Source organism: Panulirus ornatus, chromosome 41 (genome assembly GCF_036320965.1).
Source record: "Panulirus ornatus isolate Po-2019 chromosome 41, ASM3632096v1, whole genome shotgun sequence".
Taxonomy (NCBI): Eukaryota; Metazoa; Arthropoda; class Malacostraca; order Decapoda; family Palinuridae; genus Panulirus; species Panulirus ornatus.
This window is the reverse complement of record NC_092264.1, coordinates 19,329,607-19,349,557: the sequence shown is the minus strand read 5'-3', so window position 1 is coordinate 19,349,557 and position 19,951 is coordinate 19,329,607. Positions and strand designations below refer to the sequence as shown.

General features: G+C 48.3%; 1 protein-coding gene across 14 annotated transcripts in view; it reads right to left on the bottom strand.

Annotated features, from left to right (window-relative positions):
• LOC139761747 (chloride channel protein 2-like) overlaps positions 1–19,951 on the bottom strand; it is a 618,856-nt gene that overhangs the window by 495,522 nt on the left and 103,383 nt on the right. Inside the window, exon 1 of one of the 14 annotated variants that reach the window (XM_071686175.1) lies at positions 871–4,315. The exons of 12 other annotated variants lie outside the window; for them this stretch is intronic. In XM_071686175.1, the coding sequence (XP_071542276.1) occupies positions 871–1,746 (876 nt within the window). In that variant the 5' untranslated portion in view covers positions 1,747–4,315. Of the gene's footprint in view, positions 1–870; positions 4,316–19,951 lie in introns of those variants that run through there. One more of the 14 variants, XM_071686176.1, reaches the window with a different exon arrangement.

Genomic DNA, 19,951 nt, shown 5'->3' with positions numbered 1-19,951 from the left:
CACCTACCCTACAGACATGTACCCTACACACACCTACCCTACAGACATGTACCCTACACACACCTACCCTACAGACATGTACCCTACACACACCTACCCTACAGACATGTACCCTACACACACCTAACCTACAGACATCTACCCACCAGACATCTACCCCACAGACACCTACACTACAGACACAACATTATTCTATTACAGAAGCGTGGGCTTCGGATGCATGTAACAAATTCTCAAAATATCAGGTAATCCTGACAACAGAACACTTACAATTTCTTCAAGTTAGAGACGCAGGAATAACAGTAAAGAATAATGCAATAAATGCCATATATTGCCATATAATGCCATATATTTTATATGGCATTAGGATGATAGAACACAGCATTAAGGAACCGGCAGATGTTAAGGACAAGACTATCAATACAATTACATCACTACAAGATTATCAAATCACCACGAGGTTATATCAATTTTCAATGACCTAACCTAAGGAAGGTCATTATGATAAATACATAAACTTTTTCTTTTAAGATGTGAGAATAATATGACATCTCCTCCCTATGGTATCCACTGCATAAATTAGAATGTTTTCCCCTCACACTTTCCTATAAAATTTCCTAGTCAGTATAGTCTTTCCTTGCTACATGGAGCTTTATCACGGCTACTTTTCCTCTAGTTTTTGTCTGGAAAGAAGTCTTCAGCTTTACTATCCTGTCTCAGTTTATACAAATTAGAAATGTTAAATCTTTTTATTATTCTCCAGTAGATACCATCTTCATCAGACCCTCTGTTATCACTCCTCTTCACGTACAGCCGCGGCAAATCTCGCTTACTTCTAGAGGGTTTGTGAGGTGGAGGAGCTACACTTACCACGGTGAAGGTGTAGTCATAGTTGACATCAAGAGCCTGGCCGGAGGGGCGGCGGTGGTAGCAGGGGATGTCGATCTTGGAGAAGGATGGCTTCCGCTGCTTCTTGGGGATCTTGATGACGCAGTTGGCGGCGCTGAGGTTGCCCACAGTTTCCACCACAGGGCTGGTGGTCGCCTGCTGCACGCCACCGTTAATCTGTGTTGGATCTTTCGCCAGGTCATCTTCCGGGGGCTTCTCTGGTGGCTCCGGCGTGCTGACGACCGTGTCCTCGGGCAGCATGGAACACGCTGACGGGCTGGGAGACGCGCTAGAGTCAATGGAGCCCCTACTGAAGGAGACACGGCCACGTTTCCTAAGCTTGGCGCGGTGATGGGGTGGTACCTGCAGGTAGTCGATGGTGGGGATGACTCGCGGGGGAGTCAGCCGTGGCTCTGGTACCTCCTCGGACCGTCGCCACGTGAACTCGCTGCTGTCAAATTTTAGTGGTGTGGTGATGTCTCCACAGGGAGACTCTTCGTCGGAATCAAAAACATGAATACTGACAGGACTAGTGGGGGGCGTCGGGAGGAGCGGATCTCCTAAAGTGGGTGGTGGAGAGCCTGGACTGGCAGAGAGAGGAGTGGATGGAGCAAACTTGAGGAGGGGAAGGCCATGGGAGCCAATTATAGAGGGTTCGTCGTCGCAACCTCTCAAGATGGGTGTTTCTGCCAGAGTATCCTCAAGGTTTTCATAGTTGGCGAGGACGGCCGCCCTGAGTGGGTCGTCGGGCAGTAAATCATCGTTGATTGGGTCATCACTGAGCTGGTCGTTAGTGGACGCCGGCGGTGATGAAGAGGGAGTGGCGGCTCCCTCCACAACTGTCATGTTTGTGGTCATCGTCTTGTCCCACCCATCACCCCCACAATTCGCTACCCCCGCCACGTTTGCTATTAGATGAGAGCTTACTGGAGACGCTTGGTGGGTGTGGTGGTAGGGCACGACACAGGACAGTGGCTTGGTAGTGAGGCACGACACAGGACACTAGCTTGGTAGTGAGGCACGACACAGGACACTGGCTTGGTAGTGAGGCACGACACAGGACACTGGCTTGGTAGTGAGGCACGACACAAGGCACTGGCTCGGCAGAGAGCCGGCCGATCACTACCAACAGTTACACTGACTTGAGTAAAGTAAGGCCGGGCGAGGCGTGAGTGACGATACTCACACGCACTCAAGCACAAGCCGATGGTACCTCATAGTTCCAACTCACTGATTTCCATACACCACACAACCTCACATCAACTCTTCTGATCATATACAATTAATCTTTCCTGGTGCTTTCTCTATGCTTTACAAGTTCATTATCCACTCTTGAAAATCTATTCTCTCAAAGATGGTGTACTATCTCTGATGTTAACAATAATGTGTGATGATAAACATCACTTATTTTCAACTTTTCTATTTACCTACTCGTCGCAGCAATGCTACAAGCAGGGTACTGACCAGGGAGAATGAGGCGCTGACACCATCTGAGCGGCGGCACTGGTTCCTGCCACCTGATGCACTCGGTGCCAGACGGCGGGCCTACACCAGCCCACTCTGCTATCACGTACACAGGTAAAGCTAATGACTCACTGTAGCATCGGCTGTTCTTCTCGGAGTTAACTTGACCCACCTCAACCTGATGGAAACTATTTCTACGACAGCTATAATGTATATGACGTGTTATAAATGTATGCACCATTAAGGGAATACATCATTTTCTTTTACAGTATTCCCGTACCCTCCCAGGAGTACTTCCGTACCCTCCCAGGAGTACTTCGTCTGCGTCCACCTGGGTGTTGGCAGCAGGTTCGTGACTTGTCCTCCTCAGTCTGAGGCGCTGGTACACTGGCACAAGTAGCTAATCTTGGCAGAGTTTCTCTGTTCCACGCTCAAAATGGCAATTCTATATGAAACGTTAGATTTTCATTTTCTTATATTACATAAGAAGTACACTTATGTGTGGATCAGTCTTAAAGGAGTACAATGTCAGTCTTAATTGTTATGCGACTTTATGAACTGATGAACAGTTTGAACACAAAGCCTGGCAAGATCTACAACAGGTCACTAGCATCTCCTGCCATCACCAACACCAGCAGCAGCCTAGATCAGCTTGCCCAGGGTCACCAACCCTTCTAGAAGCCTCAGTACAGCACTGTAGGCGATGAATACGTTGTATGCCACTAGACGATGCCAAACATGCCTCTCTTCCACTGTATGCCCCACATGTGATGCAGGTAACTCAACAAAAACGCGGAGCGCCCCGTCAACACCAGAATCATCACGTCCGTTTTCTCCGCATGTCAAATTTTGTTAAGATCGTTAGGTTGTCCAGTGTGTGAGTGGCTGGTGCAAGGATGAGGGTGGTGGTGTGAGGAACCCTGGTTCTCGCAACACCTTTCGTCCACTGTAAGAAGAAATATTCTCACAGGTACTGTACACTCAGTCAGCTTGACACTGGTCAGGAGGTAGAGACGCAACTCATGTTTCCCCGGAAGGACGACGTATCGTGTCGCACCGTCGTGAGCTACTCATCCTCCTCCATCATCCTTCACCTGGCCTGTGGATCATGAGACACACTAGTGATATGTACAGCATATGTCGCCGGTCGCTCCTCCTCCTCCCTGGGTCTCGGGATGAACGCGCCTGGACAGCGGTGCCACTTTCAGAGTGAGGTGCCACCAGAGGCAGGCGTGTGTGTGTGGCCCGGCGGCAAGAGCGGCGGGGATGACACTGGTGGCGGCAGCGGTGGCCAGGAGCCTCACCACCACCCACGCCCGCCACGCCACGCCACCCACCAGGCCGTCACCTGCGCCTCTCCAGACCCATGGGCCGTGCGCCCTCTGGCGTCTGCAGGTCTGAAGCCGACACCAACCAAGTGGGCAGTGACAACCCACGCCCACCATCTCCTTACGGCACACCAGACAGCACTGCCACCACCTGTCATCACCACTGCCACCACCTGTCATCACTACAGTGAGGTCAACAAGTCCCCTACATGATTATGAGAGTAGCATGACCTGGGGATCTTAGTGTGCAAGTGGCCCCTGGTGTGGTCGACAAGTGGCTCTAGTCTGGCTACGAGGCTTCAGCGTCTATTGTGGTTATGTGGCTCGAATGTGGCCAAGTGATCCATGTGGTGCATCTGTGCGGTGAGCGACGGCACGCGGTGGACATCAACCATATCTTATGTTGAGCAGCAGCGACAAGGCACCTCAAGTACAGGTGTGAGGCGGGTCTGGCTATATGGCGAGTCAAGCCATGTGGACACACAGCAGACGTGTGGCAGGCCGGGGTGTGGATACAGGCTGAGACACACCATCATAACCGCCCTGTGTCATTTCACGAAGCATATTGTACCGTCAAGTAGCAGAATCTCTTTCACGTCACAGGTAGTCGAGAAAATGATCCTGGCGGCAGAGGGTCGTGTTCTCACTTGTTCTTCTTAGTAAAAATCCCTGATGCTCCCACAGTATGGATTCTGAGTTGGACTTGGGGCCCCAGTGGTGGATGCTGGTCTGGTCCTCAGTACATAATAGTTTGTATGACAGTTGAAGCAGCTCCTGATGTGGTGTTGGTCCCGGGTGGTGAGGATATACTGGAGCCATCTTACTGAAACTGTAGATATTTCCATATTCTCTCGGTTGATGATCACATTCTCATGTGAAATTCCACTACCTTGCTCATCTAATTTACTGTGAGATGTTGGTCCACCATCATCATGTTGGTCCATCATCATCAAGTTGGTCCATCATCATCATGTTGGTCCACCATCATCATGTTGGTCCATCATCATCATGTTGGTCCATCATCATCAAGTTGGTCCATCATCATCATGTTGGTCCACCATCATCATGTTGGTCCATCATCATCATGTTGGTCCATCATCATCAAGTTGGTCCATCATCATCAAGTTGGTCCACCATCATCATGTTGGTCCATCATCATCATGTTGGTCCATCATCATCAAGTTGGTCCATCATCATCATGTTGGTCCACCATCATCATGTTGGTCCACCATCATCATGTTGGTCCACCATCATCATGTTGGTCCACCATCATCATGTTGGTCCACCATCATCATGTTGGTCCACCATCATCATGTTGGTCCACCATCATCATGTTGGTCCACCATCATCATGTTGGTCCATCATCATCATGTTGGTCCACCATCATCAAGTTGGTCCACCATCATCATGTTGGTCCACCATCAGCATGTTGGTCCACCATCATCATGTTGGTCCACCATCATCATGTTGGTCCACCATCATCATGTTGGTCCACCATCATCATGTTGGTCCACCATCATCATGTTGGTCCATCATCATCATGTTGGTCCACCATCATCAAGTTGGTCCACCATCATCATGTTGGTCCACCATCAGCATGTTGGTCCATCATCATCATGTTGGTCTACCATCATCATGTTGGTCCACCATCATCATGTTGGTCCACCATCATCATGTTGGTCCACCATCATCTTGTTGGTCCACCATCATCATGTTGGTCCACCATCATCATGTTGGTCCACCATCATCATGTTGGTCCACCATCATCATGTTGGTCCACCATCATCATGTTGGTCCACCATCACCATGTTGGTCCACCATCATCATGTTGGTCCATCATCATCATGTTGGTCCACCATCATCATGTTGGTCCACCATCATCATGTTGGTCCACCATCATCATGTTGGTCCACCATCATCATGTTGGTCCACCATCATCTTGTTGGTCCACCATCATCATGTTGGTCCACCATCATCATGTTGGTCCACCATCATCATGTTGGTCCACCATCATCATGTTGGTCCACTATCATCATGTTGGTCCACCATCATCATGTTGGTCCACCATCATCATGTTGGTCTACCATCACCATGTTGGTCCACCATCATCATGTTGGTCCACCATCATCATGTTGGTCCACCATCATCATGGTCACAACTTTTGCCAGAGTTGCCACATCACTCCCCTGACCAAAGGTCAACTTCAAGACTCTCAAGGTCACGCTAGAACCGCATGACCCATCGTGCTACGCGGTGTATGAGGGTCATCACCCCCGGAAACCACCAGTACACCGTGACAGCTAACCGTGGCACATACGCCTTCATTGGATAACAAGTTTATGACACACATGCTCCAAGATGGAAACCTCTATCATGTTTTCGCATAAAAGTCAAATTCAAATAATGCAATATTAGTGACATCAGCCCAAACTAATATTCAAAAATTGACCTTCATGATACTTAATGATAAACAATGCACTCCAGGCAGGAGCAGACACATGACGGACTCCGCATCGAGACTCTCCCTATGGAACCTCTGCTCCTGATAATGATTGTTTCGCTGATGATTGTTTCGCTGATGGTAAACCTCTCGCTCACGGTGTAACCATTGTAAGGCGGAAGCGGAATATATATATGGAGGATGAGTGGATAAGGTGTTTGCTTTCAAGAATGTGCATGAGATATAATTAGAAAAACAGATGGAATTGTATGTAACATTTATGGATCTGGAGAAAGCATTTGACAGAGATGCTCTGTGGAAGGTTTTACGAGTATCTGGTGTGGGAGGTAAGTTGCTAGTAGCAGTGAAAAGCATTTATAAGGATGAAAGGTATGTGTAATAGTATGAAGAGAGGAGAGTGATAGGTTCCCAGTGAATGTCGGTTTGCGGCAGGGGTGCGTGATATCTCCATGGTTGTTTAATTTGTTTATGGATGGAGTAGTTAGGGAGGTGAATGCAAGAGTTTTGGAGAGAGGGGCAAGTATGAAGTCTGTTGTGGATGAGAGAGCTTGGGAAGTGAGTTAGTTGTTGTTCGCTGATGATACAGCGCTGGTGTCTGATTCGGGTGAGAAACTGCAGAAGTAGGTGACTGAGTTTGGTAAAGTGTGTGAAAGAAGAAAGCTGAGAGTAAATGTGAATAAGAGCAAGGTTATTAGGTACAGTAGGGTTCAGGGACAAGTCAACTGGGAGGTAAGTTTGAATGGAGAAAAACTGGAGGAAGTGAAGTGTTTTAGATATCTGGGAGTGAACTTAGCAGCGGATGGAACCATGGAAGCGGATGAGAGTCACAGGGTGGGGGAGGGGGCGAAGGTTCTGGGAGCGTTGAAGAATGTGTGGAAGGCGAGAACGTTATCTCGGAGAGCAAAAATAGGTATGTTTGAAGGAATAATGGTTCCAACAATGTTATATGGCTACGAGGCATGGGCTGTAGATAGGGTTGTGCGGAGGAGGGTGGATGTGTCGGAAATGAAATGTCTGAGGACAACATGTGGTGTGAGGTGGTTTGATCACGTAAGTAATGAAAGGGTAAGAGAGATGTGTGGTAATAAAAAGAGTGTGGTTGAGAGAGCAGAAGAGTGTATATTGAAGTGGTTTGGTCAAATGGAGAGAATGAGTGAGGAAAGGTTGACAAATATATATATATATATATATATATATATATATATATATATATATATATATATATATATATATATATATAAGTCAGAGGTGGAGGGAACGAGTAGAAATGGGAGACCAAATTGGAGGTGGAAGGATGGAGTGAAAAAGATTTTCAGCGATTAGGACCTGAACATAAGGAGGGCGAGAGGCATGCAAGGAATAGAGTGAATTGGAACGATGTGGTATACCGGGGTCGACGTGCTGCCAATGGACTGAACCAGGGCATGTGGAATGTCTGGGATATACCATGGAAAGGACTCTGGGGCCCGGATGTGGATAAGGAGCTGTGGTTTCGGTGCATTACACATGACAACTAGAGACGGAGTGTGAACGAATGAGGCATTTTTTGTTTGTTTTCCTGGCGCTACCTCGCTGACGCAGGGGGTGGCGATGCTGTTTCCTGTGGGGCAGGGTGGCGCAGAGAATGAATGAAGGCAAGCAAGTGTGAATATGTACATATGTGTATATATGTATATGTCTTTGTATGTGTATATGTTGATGTATATATGCTGATATGTATATGTATATGTGCATGTATGAGCGTTAATACATATATATATATATATATATATATATATATATATATATATATATATATATATATATATATATATATATATATATTTATTTATTTATTTACTTATTTTGCTTTGTCGCTGTCTCCCGCGTTTGCGAGGTAGCGCAAGGAAACAGACGAAAGAAATGGCCCAACCCACCCCCATACACAATGTATATACATACACGTCCACACACGCAAATATACATACCTATACATCTCAATGTACACATATATATATATACACACACAGACACACACATATATACCCATGCACACAATTCACACTGTCTGCCTTTATTCATTCCCATCGCCACCTCGCCACACATGGAATACCATCCCCCTCCCACCTCATGCGTGTGATGTAGCACTAGGAAAAGACAACAAAGGCCACATTCGTTCACACTCAAGTCTCTAGCTGTCATGCAATAATGCCCGAAACCACAGCTCCCTTTCCACATCCAGGCCCCACACAACTTTCCATGGTTTACCCCAGACGCTTCACATGCCCTGATTCAATCCACTGACAGCACGTCAACCCCGGTATACCACATCGCTCCAATTCACTCTATTCCTTGCCCTCCTTTCACCCTCCTGCATGTTCAGGCCCCGATCACACAAAATCTTTTTCACTCCATCTTTCCACCTCCAATTTGGTCTCCCACTTCTCCTCGTTCCCTCCACCTCCGACACATATATCCTCTTGGTCAATCTTTCCTCACTCATTCTCTCCATGTGCCCAAACCATTTCAAAACACCCTCTTTTGTTCTCTCAACCACGCTCTTTTTATTTCCACACATCTCTCTTACCCTTACATTACTTACTCGATCAAACCACCTCACACCACACATTGTCCTCAAACATCTCATTTCCAGCACATCCACCCTCCTGCGCACAACTCTATCCATAGCCCACGCCTCGCAACCATACAACATTGTTGGAACCACTATTCCTTCAAACATACCCATTTTTGCTTTCCGAGATAATGTTCTCGACTTCCACACATTCTTCAAGGCTCCTAGGATTTTCGCCCCCTCCCCCACACTATGATTCACTTCCGCTTCCATGGTTCCATCCGCTGCCAGATCCACTCCCAGATATCTAAAACACTTTACTTCCTCCAGTTTGTCTCCATTCAAACTTACCTCCCAATTGACTTGACCCTCAATCCTACTGTACCTAATAACCTTGCTCTTATTCACATTTACTCTTAACTTTCTTCTTTCACACACTTTACCAAACTCAGTTACCAGCTTCTGCAGTTTCTCACATGAATCAGCCACCAGCGCTGTATCATCAGCGAACAACAACTGACTCACTTCCCAAGCTCTCTCATCCACAACACACTTCATACTTGCCCCTCTTTCCAAAACTCTTGCATTCACCTCCCTAACAACCCCATCCATAAACAAATTAAACAACCATGGAGACATCACACACCCCTGCCGCAAACCTACATTCACTGAGAACCAATCACTTTCCTCTCTTCCTACACGTACACATGCCTTACATCCTCGATAAAAACTTTTCACTGCTTCTAACAACTTGCCTCCCACACCATATATTCTTAATACCTTCCACAGAGCATCTCTATCAACTCTATCATATGCCTTCTCCAGATCCATAAATGCTACATACAAATCCATTTGCTTTTCTAAGTATTTCTCACATACATTCTTCAAAGCAAACACCTGATCCACACATCCTCTACCACTTCTGAAACCACACTGCTCTTCCCCAATCTGATGCTCTGTACATGCCTTCACCCTCTCAATAAATACCCTCCCATATAATTTACCAGGAATACTCAACAAACTTATACCTCTGTAATTTGAGCACTCACTCTTATCCGCTTTGCCTTTGTACAATGGCACTATGTACGCATTCCGCCAATCCTCAGGCACCTCACCATGAGTCATACATACATTAAATAACCTTACCAACCAGTCAACAATACAGTCACCCCTTTTTTTAATAAATTCCACTGCAATACCATCCAAACCTGCTGCCTTGCCGGCTTTCATCTTCCGCAAAGCTTTTACTACCTCTTCTCTGTTTACCAAATCATTTTCTCTAACCCTCTCACTTTGCACACCACCATATATATATATATATATATATATATATATATATATATATATATATATATATATATATATATTCATACTTGGTCGTCGTTTTCGCGTTAGTTAGCGAGGTGCGCCGGGAACAAAGAAAGGCCGCATCCACTCACACTCATTTTCTAGTCTTAATGTGTAATGCACCGAAACCACAGCTCCCTATACACATCCAGGCCCCATAGACCTTTCCATGGTCTACCCTAATCGCTTCATATTCCCTGGTTCAGTCCACTAACAGTATACCACATCGTTCCAATTCACTCTATTCCTTGCACGCCTTCCACCCTCCTGCATGTTCAGGACCCGATCGCTGAAAATCCTTTGCGCCCCATCCTTCCATCTCCAATTTGATATCCCGCTTCTCCTTGTTCCTTCCACTACTGACAAATATATCTCCTTTGTCAACCTCTTCTTACTTATTCTTTCCATATGTTCAAACCATCTTAACACACCCTCTTCTGCTCTCTCAACCACACTCTTTTTATTACCACACATCTCTCTCACTCTTTCATTATCTACTTGATTACACCATCTCACACCACATAGTCCTCTCACACCACATCCCCGCTCTCTTTCGCATATCCTCATCTACAGCCCATGCCTATATTCATACAACATTGTTGGGACCAATTTACCTTCAACTATACCCATTTTCGCCTTCTAAGATAACCACCTCTCTTCCACACATTTCTTATTGCTCCCAAAACCTTCGCCCGCTTACTAATCCAATGACTAATTACCGCTTCCATGGTTCCATATGCCGCCATGTCCACTCCTAGATATCTGAAATACTTCACTTCATCCAGTTTTTCTCCATTCAAACTCATATCCCAGCTAACATGTCCCTCTACTTTGCTAAACCTCATATCTTTGCTTTAATTCATTTCTTATTTTTGCGTTGGAGGCTCCGGTCAGGCACACAAGTCCACATCAAGGCCGGACATTGATTGACATATCAGATTAAGGTCAGGCCTTAGTTGAAATACATAGATGTTAACGATAGAGAAAAAGAGGAGACAAGGGAAAGTATTTACGAATTTTGGAGGAAGTGATAAAATCTATCATTCAGAAGTGATAAAAACTATCATTCAAACTGTGCCAGGTCATGGGTGTTGGGAAATACATGAGACGGTAGAGAGTTCCAAAGCTTCGAGATGCAGGGAAAAAACAGTTATCAAAAAGGCCAAACTCTGAGCTATCAACAGCCACACATTAACCATGTGACGCAGCAGCAGCTTCCCGAGTACTGTGTGGGCTAGATTGTGGTAGGGACACACAAGCAGCTGGCTTGTTTACGTTTAGATTCCTTCATTCACACACTCCTCTTCACTAAGTCTCCAACTTCAGCAATTTCTCACTCAATTCTGCCACCAGTGCTGTGTCATCAGCAAACAACAAATGATTCATTTCCCAGGCACCTCATCCCCAAAACTACATCTGTACATGTACGTATATTCTGGTTCTGTTCTGCGCTGGTTAAGAAATATACATAACACGAGGTCTTCCAAGGAGGGCATCATAAAGCAGATCAAGTATGTCACATGCAAGAGAGCCGTACACGCCTCGACTACCATGTCCCGATTTATCTTAAGCTATTGGTGTCAAGATTGGATGATATGGTGAAGATTATCAGTACAATAGTCTGGGAGTCATACCATTAGCCAGGGTCATCCATGTCTTGCAACGAAACACTCACTCTTACATTATTGTCTGGGAAAAATGAAGTAGTTCCCTCCACCACTGCTGCACCCACCACTACAGTCACACGACCACTGCTGCACCCACTACTACAGTCACACGACCACTGCTGCACCCACCAGAGAGAGAGAGAGAGAGAGAAAGAGAGAGAGAGAGAGAGAGAGAGAGAGAGAGAGAGAGAGAGAGAGAGAGAGAGACAGACAGAGAGACAGAGAGAGAGACAGAGAGAACTGCCTCGTCCCCGACCCAACTCGTCCCGAACTGCCTCGTCCCCGACCCACCTCGTCCCGAATTGCCTCGTCCCCGACCCACCTCGTCCCGAACTGCCTCGTCCCCGACCCACCTCGTCCCCTCCCTGTTTCCCCAGCGCCACCCGGGTGGTCTGCTCTGCCGGGATGGCTCGCTACCTTCCTTCCTCCTCTCCTGCCTCACGTCTCCTGGTCTACCTCTCCTGCCTCACGTCTCCTGGTCTACCTCTCCTGCCTCACGTCTCCTGGTCTACCTCTCCTGCCTCACGTCTCCTGGTCTACCTCTCCTGCCTCACATCTCTTGGTCTACCTCTTCTGCCTCACGTCTCCTGGTCTACCTCTCCTGCCTCACGTCTCCTGGTCTACCTCTCCTGCCTCACGTCTCCTGGTCTACCTCTCCTGCCTCATGTCTCCTGGTCTACCTCTCCTGCCTCACGTCTCCTGGTCTACCTCTCCTGCCTCACGTCTCCTGGTCTACCTCTCCTGCCTCACGTCTCCTGGTCTACCTCTCCTGCCTCACGTCTCCTGGTCTACCTCTCCTGCCTCACGTCTCCTGGTCTACCTCTCCTGCCTCACGTCTCCTGGTCTACCTCTCCTGCCCTCAGAATCATCCTGTCATTTGTCAAACACACTCACATGAGCTACTCCCACCTTCCCTAATCTAGAAAATATTTCTCATGTACTACTGATCAATATCACATATCATACATTAAGTATATTATACACTACATATACATCATACGTTGCCATATACATCATACGTTGCCATATACATCATACGTTGCACAGAATAAACAAAATTATTTGTATCAAAATCCAGGTTTATGTTGTATATACTCCCACCGTCACACACGTCCCCAACACTTGATTCCAGGTTAACCCTCCCTGAGCCTGGATGACTGTCCCAGACACTACTATCGTCCTCCCTGAGCCGGGATGACTGTCCAGACACTACTGTCGCTCTCCCTGAGCCGGGATGACTGTCCCAGACACTACTGTCGTCCTCCCTGAGCCGGGATGACTGTCCCAGACACTACTGTCGTCCTCCCTGAGCGGGGATAAGTGTCACATCACCTGTTACCAGGAGTATGTTAGGTGATACCTTGGAGGGGGAGGATGGGTCAACAGGGTGGGAGGCAGACCACATTAGGAGGGAGGCCTGTCAGCGACCAAACATGAGGGACCCTGCAGTTGCTAGGGTCATATAGTCTAACCTTGCCCCGGTCCTACTGCCCATAGTGAGTCTGGCTCCTGCTGTGGTTGTGGGTAGCGGACGTGGGTGTTGAGGTGGGACAGCGGCAGGTGAGGGGTTAACACTGCAAGAAGCAGCTGCCTCACTGTACTTGAGGTAGTTCTGTGAGTAAACTTTGCCTCAAGCCACTGCCTCGTCCGTCTGGGGACCTCTGTCATTATCGTCTCAAACTGATCCTCCCCAACGCCTAGCCACATCAACATACTCGCCTACGTTACGATGGCAATACAAGTGTTGCTTCAGGTAATGTGCCAGTGTCACGCCACAATAAACCAGATACTCGGGGAAACTGGTTTATGAATCACTGGGGCAGAAGTGGAGGCGGCTTGCCACAGCCGCACAGGTGAGCACGTCTCAAACAACCGTATGGTGTACCACGCCACAAACAACCGTATGGTGTACCACGCCACAAACAACCGTATGGTGTACCACGCCACAAACAACTGTATGGTGTACCACGCCACAAACAACTGTATGGTGTACCACGCCACAAACAACCGTATGGTGTACCACGCCACAAACAACCGTATGGTGTACCACGCCACAAACAACCGTATGGTGTACCACGCCACAAACAACTGTATGGTGTACCACGCCACAAACAACTGTATGGTGTACCACGCCACAAACAACTGTATGGTGTACCACGCCACAAACAACTGTATGGTGTACCACGCCACAAACAACTGTATGGTGTACCACGCCACAAACAACTGTATGGTGTACCACGCCACAAACAACTGTATGGTGTACCACGCCACAAACAACTGTATGGTGTACCACGCCACAAACAACTGTATGGTGTACCACGCCACAAACAACCGTGTGGTGTACCACGCCACTAACAACCGTGTGGTGTACCACGCCACTAACAACCGTGTGATGTACCACGCCACAAACAACCGTGTGGTGTACCACGCCACTAACAACTGTATGGTGTACCACGCCACTAACAACCGTGTGGTGTACCACGCCACAAACAACTGTATGGTGTACCACGCCACAAACAACCGTGTGGTGTACCACGCCACTAACAACTGTATGGTGTACCACGCCACAAACAACCGTGTGATGTACCACGCCACAAACTACTGTATGGTGTACCACGCCACAAAGAACCGTGTGGTGTACCACGCCACTAACAACCGTGTGATGTACCACGCCACAAACAACCGTGTGGTGTACCACGCCACTAACAACTGTATGGTGTACCACGCCACAAACAACCGTGTGATGTACCACGCCACAAACTACTGTATGGTGTACCACGCCACAAACAACCGTGTGATGTAACACGCTACAAACAACCGTGTGATGTACCACGCTACAAACAACCGTGTGATGTACCACGCTACAAACAACCGTGTGATGTACTACGCTACAAACAACCGTGTGATGTACCACGCCACAAACAACCGTGTGATGTACCACGCCACAAACACAAGTCAGTGCGATTTTCTCTCCCCAGATGGCAGCCGTCTAGAGTCACAGAAATAACTGATGCGTTCGGTTAATTGTCTTCTCCAACGCTAACAAAAGACGAATATACAGCAGTTACTCGCGAGGGAAAACGGAAAGCCAGCATAATCATGTGGCAGCAGACGGCAGCGTTGCCTGGCCACGGCTCAGCAGGCTGGGTAGAATGTCGCACCTGCACACGACAACCTAACACCTCCATTATGGTGTCTGCTGCTGCACCGCACAACCTACCACCCACACCAGCACCCGAGGCACGGGAGGACCTACCACCCACACCAGCACCCGAGGCACGGGAGGACCTACCACCCACACCAGCACCCGAGGTACGGGAGGACCTACCACCGACACCAGCACCCGAGGCACGGGAGGACCTACCGCCCACACTAGCACCCGAGGCACGGGAGGACCTACCACCCACACCAGCACCCGAGGCACGGGAGGACCTACCACCCACACCAGCACCCGAGGCACGGGAGGACCTACCGCCCACACCAGCACCCGAGGCACGGGAGGACCTACCGCCCACACCAGCACCCGAGGCACGGGAGGACCTACCGCCCACACCAGCACCCGAGGCACGGGAGGACCTACCGCCCACACCAGCACCCGAGGCACGGGAGGACCTACCGCCCACACCAGCACCCGAGGCACGGGAGGACCTACCGCCCACACCAGCACCCGAGGCACGGGAGGACCTATCACCCACACCAGCACCCGAGGCACGGGGGGACCTACCGCCCACACCAGCACCCGAATGTATAAAGGTCAGTGGTGTTATGAATGGTAGAGAGAGGTTATAATTTCAGTGAGTGTCAATAAATTGATCGTCTCTATGTACAGCTAGTGATCCACATACTTCCACTGCCAGACCGACCCAGCATCATCCCTTGTCATGGAAACGAAAATTCTTTAAGTCTGCGGCGGTCAGTAAGTCCCACAACTGCCCGTCCCAGCACAACGACCGCCTCCTCCTGCTCCTCCTCCTCGGTCAACCAAACCAATGTGATATAGTTTTGTGTCTTCTCATTTGTCCAAGTTGTGAGTTACTTTGCTCATAGTATAATGTCGTCACCTTATAACATCGTACTGATTGTTTTTAATGTTATATCCACACAGAGAACAATGAAGACATCGTACGATATATTCATCATATCCGGTGATTATTTTGCCGTTCGTCTGAGGGTTTTTTCTGGTCGTCATGAGCTACTTGTCGCCGGTCACGTGGGAATGTCTTGTCTTGGTCTCACCTGAGAACAGTCATGCGTAATACTTTAGCCCAGTCACGCCTCCGTGTGTCCCACCAGAGGACGTGGCCGTCCGTGAGCAATGTTTGGACCCACTCTCCTGCTGCGAACACCACCTCTTAACCCGCTCATAAGACCATTCACGAGAAGGCTCGATCTGAACATGGACAAGTATACAGAGGATGCACCTCAAGTGCCTTAATAACCTTACTGTCTACTTCTGACGGGGTTGTGGTCGGCCTGGCCAGCCACTCCTCCCTCCTCCTGCTGGCCTCACACAGACAACGGCATCCTTGAGCACCGTCATGCTCCGGGAGGTGCCACTCAAGCTGCTACTTGGTACACAGGTAAGACGCGCCTCACCCTCGCTGCGCTACACGAACTCACACCACACGGGAAGAAACCGTCACCCGCTTACACCCGGGCCATGACAGCCGTGCCCCGCTTACACCCAGACCATGACAACCGTGCCCCGCTTACACTCGGACCATGACAGCCGTGCCCCGCTTACACCCGGACCATGACAGCCGTGCCCCGCTTACACCCGGGCCATGACAGGTGATGACAGCCAAATGGCCATATGTTACTGAGGAAGGTTACATGGCCAACATCTGTGGTAATGATCAAGAATGAGTGAGCTTACCCAGCACACGATGACACGGGCCGTATGGCAGTACCATGTTACCAGCACACGATGACACGGGCCGTATGGCCACCCACCTACCACCACTCCCCTGCCACCACCCACCTACCACCACTCCCCTGCCACCACCCACCTACCACCACTCCCCTGCCACCACCCACCTACCACCACTCCCCCTGCCACCACCCACCTACCCCCACTCCCTGCCACCACCACCTACCACCACTCCCCTGCCACCACCCACCCACCACCACTCCCCCTGCCACCACCCACCTACCACCACTCCCCCTGCCACCACCCACCTACCACCACTCCCCCTGCCACCACCCACCTACCACCACTCCCCCTGCCACCACCCACCTACCACCACTCCCCTGCCACCACCCACCTACCACCACTCCCCCTGCCACCACCCACCTACCACCACTCCCCCTGCCAAAACCCACCTACCACCACTCCCCCTGCCAAAACCCACCTACCACCACTCCCCCTGCCACCACCCACCTACCACCACTCCCCCTGCCACCACCCACCTACCACCACTCCCCCTGCCACCACCCACCTACCACCACTCCCCCTGCCACCACTCACCTACCACCACTCCCCCTGCCACCACCCACCTACCACCACTCCCCCTGCCACCACCCACCTACCACCACTCCCCCTGCCACCACTCACCTACCACCACTCCCCCTACCATCATCCTACTTACTACCACTTCCCCCTGCCACCATCCTACCTACCACCACTCCACCTGGCACCATCCTGTATGTCACCACTCCACCTGTCACCATCCCACCTACCACACTCCACCTGCCACCACTCCACCTGCCACCATCCCACCTATCATCACTCCGCCTGCCACCACCCTACCTGCCTCTACCCCATCTCTCAACCATTCCATTTCTCACGATCTCGCCACCACACTCGCTTCCCACCACCCTCACTTGCCACTACCCTCACCTGCCACCACCCTCGTTTCCCACCATCCTCACTTGCCACTACCCTCACTTGCCACTACCCCTCACCTGCCACTACCCTCACCTGTCACTACCCTCACCTGCCACTATCCTCACCTGCCACTACCTTCATCTGCCACCATCCAAGCTTACTGCAACATGATCAAACAACAATACAACTCTCGCGTTCCTTGTACAGGGCTACTGCAAATTCAGGGTTGCGCTACAATCAGAAGCAGGGAAATGACGATCTTTGGAGTGAAAAGCTCTTCAGTGAAACTGTACTCCATGATGCAACCTGACCGAGCGTAAGCGAACCACATGAAGGCGGAGTCTGGTGACGCATATATATATATATATATATATATATATATATATATATATGTATATATATATATATATATATATATATATATATATATATATATACATATATATATATATATATATATATATATATATATATATTTTTTTTTTTTTCTTTTTTTTTTTTTTGCTTTGTCGCTGTCTCCCGCGTTTGCGAGGTAGCGCAAGGAAACAGACGAAAGAAATGGCCCAACCCACCCCCATACACATGTATATACATACGTCCACACATGCAAATATACATACCTACACAGCTTTCCATGGTTTACCCCAGACGCTTCACATGCCCTGATTCAATCCACTGACAGCACGTCAACCCCGGTATACCACATCGATCCAATTCACTCTATTCCTTGCCCTCCTTTCACCCTCCTGCATGTTCAGGCCCCGATCACACAAAATCTTTTTCACTCCATCTTTCCACCTCCAATTTGGTCTCCCACTTCTCCTCGTTCCCTCCACCTCCGACACATATATCCTCTTGGTCAATCTTTCCTCACTCATTCTCTCCATGTGCCCAAACCATTTCAAAACACCCTCTTCTGCTCTCTCAACCACGCTCTTTTTATTTCCACACATCTCTCTTACCCTTACGTTACTTACTCGATCAAACCACCTCACACCACACATTGTCCTCAAACATCTCATTTCCAGCACATCCATCCTCCTGCGCACAACTCTATCCATAGCCCACGCCTCGCAACCATACAACATTGTTGGAACCACTATTCCTTCAAACATACCCATTTTTGCTTTCCGAGATAATGTTCTCGACTTCCACACATTCTTCAAGGCTCCCAGGATTTTCGCCCCCTCCCCCACCCTATGATCCACTTCCGCTTCCATGGTTCCATCCTCTGCCAGATCCACTCCCAGATATCTAAAACACTTTACTTCCTCCAGTTTTTCTCCATTCAAACTTACCTCCCAATTGACTTGACCCTCAACCCTACTGTACCTAATAACCTTGCTCTTATTCACATTTACTCTTAACTTTCTTCTTTCACACACTTTACCAAACTCAGTCACCAGCTTCTGCAGTTTCTCACATGAATCAGCCACCAGCGCTGTATCATCAGCGAACAACAACTGACTCACTTCCCAAGCTCTCTCATCCCCAACAGACTTCATACTTGCCCCTCTTTCCAAAACTCTAGCATTTACCTCCCTAACAACCCCATCCATAAACAAATTAAACAACCATGGAGACATCACACACCCCTGCCGCAAACCTACATTCACTGAGAACCAATCACTTTCCTCTCTTCCTACACGTACACATGCCATACATCCTCGATAAAAACTTTTCACTGCTTCTAACAACTTGCCTCCCACACCATATATTCTTAATACCTTCCACAGAGCATCTCTATCAACTCTATCATATGCCTTCTCCAGATCCATAAATGCTACATACAAATCCATTTGCTTTTCTAAGTATTTCTCACATACATTCTTCAAAGCAAACACCTGATCCACACATCCTCTACCACTTCTGAAACCAACCGCATATGTGTATATATATATATATATATATATATATATATATATATATATATATATATATATATATATATACACATATATATATATATATATATATATATATATATATATATATATATATATATATATATATATATATATATATATATATATATAAAGACGGCAGGTGTGAGCCTTACACGAAAATGTAAGAGATTGGTGAACGTGTTAGAAATGATATATTTGAGGACAATGTGAGGAAAGTTGGTCCCATATAAGACATGGCTGGGCAATAGAGATGTGGCAGTAATAAGAATATGCATGAGAGCTGATATGGTTTGGAGATATGGAGGGAATGGGTGAGGAGAGGACTACTTACACATGTCAGAGGTGGAAGGTACTGGGGAATGGGGGACACTAAGGAGGAGATGGAAGCTGGAGTGGAAGATGCTTTGAGTTAATGGGAACTGAACATGCAGGAAGGTGTGAGGCGTGCAAGGGATATAGCAGATTGGAAAGATGTGATTTACAAGTGACGACGCACTGTCAATCGGCTGGA